At 38.1% G+C, this 4,052-nt stretch overlaps 1 protein-coding gene across 1 annotated transcript in view; it reads right to left on the reverse strand.

The window, feature by feature from the left end:
* The window catches only part of LOC144972015 (uncharacterized), a 5,028-nt gene extending 2,637 nt beyond the window's left edge, over positions 1–2,391 (reverse strand). Inside the window, exons 1-2 of the mRNA XM_078913098.1 lie at positions 1,808–2,391; positions 1–44 (exon numbers count right to left, since the gene is read on the reverse strand). The exon at positions 1–44 is cut by the window's left edge and continues 523 nt beyond it. Of these exons, the coding sequence (XP_078769224.1) occupies positions 1–44; positions 1,808–1,874 (111 nt within the window). The 5' untranslated portion in view covers positions 1,875–2,391. The remainder of the gene's footprint in view (positions 45–1,807) is intronic.
* Positions 2,392–4,052: the final 1,661 nt, after the last annotated feature.

The raw sequence follows: 4,052 nt of genomic DNA on the forward strand, positions 1-4,052 counted from the left end.
TCCTGGTGATTCAGTTGACACGCAGTTGAAACACAACACACCGTCTGAACACAGGAATAGATGAGACAAATAAATAAATAAATTTTATAGATACATTTTAAATTATGAATAAATATGTATATTTATATAGCGCATTCCACTGCTCCAAATTGGTTCATGAATTTGTAGATTTATTCCATGTTATAGATTTGGTTACTCATTCTTCCTGAGGAAATTTTCCACAACGGTGACAAAATCGTTGGACACTCACGAACGGAAATAATAATTAATTTCATACTTATATAGGTACATTACATCTAGTTTCATTATAGATGGAACGAAATTGACGTAACTCGTCTCTTTGTTATTGATTTTAGGCAGCCATGTTTGTTATTAGTTCTCACTTAATTCTGTCAATCAGACTATACGCGAATAAGGTTACACGTAATTTTGTGTATTGGTACAGTATATTCAATTGGTGGGTGGTATGAGTATTTTCATACACACATAGCATAAATATGATGATATATGCCTGTCCATAGCGCAATGATTAGGATGCCGATTGGGTTGCATCAAGCACAAAACATTTTGTTAGAAACAAAAAATAGCAAGCAATGTTGACTGTCCGTCTTAGCTATGGAGGCTCAAAATATTCCTAATTTGATATTTATTCATTTCTTTTTTCTTTTTCTTTTTTTTTTAAAATAAGATCTTAAATTAATTTTTGTTTCATACGTTTAAGTCTAGATAAATTGTGGACCAGGAAATGCTGTCCATAAAATGGTGTAATTGATGGTTCCTTCGTGGCCTCTTATTGCTATGCCTGTCAAGCTATCGATAGTTCGAAGTTGACGTCACTCAGGTCTTTATTATTGTTTTTTGCCATCCGCGTTTATGAGTAATTCTCACTAAACCGTATTAACCTAACTATAAACGTTCATGGTTACACACAGTTTTGTGTGTTGGTCCGTTATGCTTCCTGATGGCAATGTTGTGAGCTTCTTTACCAAGAGCATTCTATCTATTGACATGGCTGCTTTGTTTACTATTATCTTATTATACATGTAGAATGAATCTCGAGTTATTGAATCAAATGACAATGCTGAAAATTACGTCAGTTGTGTTTAAAACTAGCCGAATAAACAATTAAGTTGTCTTATTTTTTACTCGAAAGTTTTTAATGAAGTATATATATTATATCCCCTGAAATCATCCGATGACCGTGAACCGAGGACTCATAGCCACCTTAAATACTTGCCTATAACCGATACGTGTCGTCAGGTGTTGCGATGCAATACGCTTCAACAGTCGTAACGCCACTTCCCTCGTAATGACGCATGGTAACTTAGTAACTGGCTCTAAACTATCGGAACAATGGCGGACGCCCTTATGAAATATTTCTCCGACGAGCATAAAAGCGTATTCAGAGGGGGGGGGGGGGCGGGGGGGAACATTATAAATCTGATCATGCTTACACATTCTGATCACAAGACATGTGAAAAGTTCTAGCCAGCGTGAAGAATAAAAAGTACCGATTTTCTTTGTTTAGAACCACGATGGCCGCCGTTGCTGGGCGACGTGACATCAGACTATTGAATCCAATTCCTTCATCAGTGTGTCAAAATAATATTGTGAGAAATACTAACTGGGCCTGACCTATTTGTGTGTTTGGCGTGTGTTGAGGATCGTTCAGGTTTTTTCGTTGACTGGAGATTTTCGTCAAAGGGATGGAATGGGGTAAAAGATAGGAAATATTCTGATTGGTTAAAGCTCGGTAACGAGCAAATCATCAATTTATTTTAATTCATTGACACAATTGAGTACTTACCAACTGAAGGGCAAGTGTAAGAAATTGTGATAAAAATCGACACAAAGACAACACCGACACTCTCCATGGTACGAAATTTTCCAATCACTGATTTTGTTATTGTGAAGTGTGAAGACTTATTTCCTGTGCGGCCGCTATGACACACTGTGTTAAAATTGAACACAGCAGTTGCATAAAATATTATAAATTATGTGTCATCGGAGACAATGAATGGGCTTCATATAAAAGCTAGATGGCAAAGGAGCGACGTGTTCTGCTGGAGCTCTGGGAATAGCCGAGGTTGGGGTGATGGGGAGGTGGTGAGTTACTAAATAAATGGTTACTCCGATGACAAAACGTACGTGATTTTCTTTTTTTTTTTCGTTTAAACATTTTTTTTTTTTTTGCTTTTGTTTTAAGTTTGTTGTTATTATTGTTTTGTTTTTTAAAAGGCTAATTGTTTAGGAGATCAGGGAACACGACATCTGCTTCGTGTTCAAAGCTTCTCTGACTTCTTAATCCACACAAAAGTGATTCAATCACTGGCGAAAATACCTTGCATTCTGTCCAAAGGGTAGTAAGCAATTGTTGCTGTTCATAACATGAGGTCACGAAAGCCAGATGGGGTTTTGAAAGCTCCAAGAATATCGAGTTTTGTTGTTTTACTATTATTATTAATATTTTTTTTAGAAAACGGGGGGGGGGGGGGGGGGGGGGGGGGGGGGCTTGTCAAGCAAGCCAGATGTGATCAATTCTTGACACATTTTGAGTGCATGCCTTTTCTTATCTGCTGCAGATCTTGGTCAGTGATTGAGTAAGGCTGTAAACTTAGTGGATTCATTTTAGTCTCCGTTCGGTTCAAGTTCGTGAATAACCAGTGTGTCATAGACATTATACATTTCTGTTATTTACTCACAACAAACATGAAAATACCAGCACACAAAACTACCCGTACCTAAAAACGTCTATAATATTACTATTCATACATTTATTTAGTGAGAACTAATCATCAAAAATGTATTCTGAAAACAATAACAAAGGAACTACAATGTGGTCTTGTGGTCTGACACTCGCTTTCGGATCGGAAGGTCCTGGGTTCGAGCCTTGTTCGGCGCATAGTTGAGTCCTTGGAAAAGGCTTTTTCCTCACATCCCTCACCGTACTCAGGTGTAAAATGAGTACCTGGCCGTTAACAGCGTTGTCCCTGTCCGAAAAAGATTGTAATATCGCCTAACAGGCGTCATGTCCCGTCCTAAATGTTAAGTGTTGCTGTTGGCCAGGAGCCTCTTATAAAGCACTTTGAGCACATTTAGTGGATATGACTCGATAAAAGCTCAATTGTTTTTTTTTATTGAAAATTTTTTTTAGCCTGCCTGTATTCAAAATAGCGGAGTACAAGGCTGTCTAGGATTTGCAGTTTGGCGTCATTCTTTAAGGTTTGTGAGTTGTTAGTAAAATTCAAGGAAACAAGTGATTACATTGGTTGAATTATTGAATACAACTCACGATTTGTTTGCGGCCAAAGACTTGTCTTTTGAGGTCATATTTTGGTCAATTTCAGCGTAGCCATCGTTATGTTATAGCCTGACACTGAAATCCAAAAGGACTGGCAGTTTCACGTCATTATTTGTTTTTTGCACCGCTTAGTGAGTTGTCGTTAGAAGAGCTCAAGGAAACAAGTTATTTTATTGGTTGAACTATTGAATTCAACTCACGATTTGTTTTCTTTTGTGGCAAAAGACTGGCATTTTGACGTCATTTTTTGGTCAGTGTCAGGCCTTAACTTTACGAAGGCCACGCTACGGTCATGGACGCTATAGATAGAATGCACTTGGCCAAGGAGTTCACAACATTGCCATCCGGAAGTATAAAGGACCAACACACAAACACTGTGTAACCATGAACGTTTATAGTCAGGTTAATACAGTTTAGTGAGAACAACTCACAAACGCGGATGGCAAAAACAATAACAAAGGCCTGAGTGACGTCATCTGCATACTATCTATTAAGTTCACGATGGCGACGATCGGATGGCCTCTCAGTTTGTGAGTACTGCTCACACATTTTGACAAAGTCATGCGTGGAATAGGACAGAGAATTCGTGACGTCACATCGTCTACTCTTCCAGTTCCAAACTCATTGGAAGTGTTATGTAACCAGTCCTTCGGAGCACTGATATTGAATAGGTTAATATTAAACCATGAGGTGGCATAACTATTAATTTAGTAGCAAGATGCATTGGCAGACTCTTAGGATTTTTACCAAC

This window comes from Berghia stephanieae, chromosome 4, assembly GCF_034508935.2.
Source record: "Berghia stephanieae isolate SIO BIC M18660-M18661 chromosome 4, UCSD_Bste_1.3, whole genome shotgun sequence".
Classification (NCBI taxonomy): domain Eukaryota; kingdom Metazoa; phylum Mollusca; class Gastropoda; order Nudibranchia; family Aeolidiidae; genus Berghia; species Berghia stephanieae.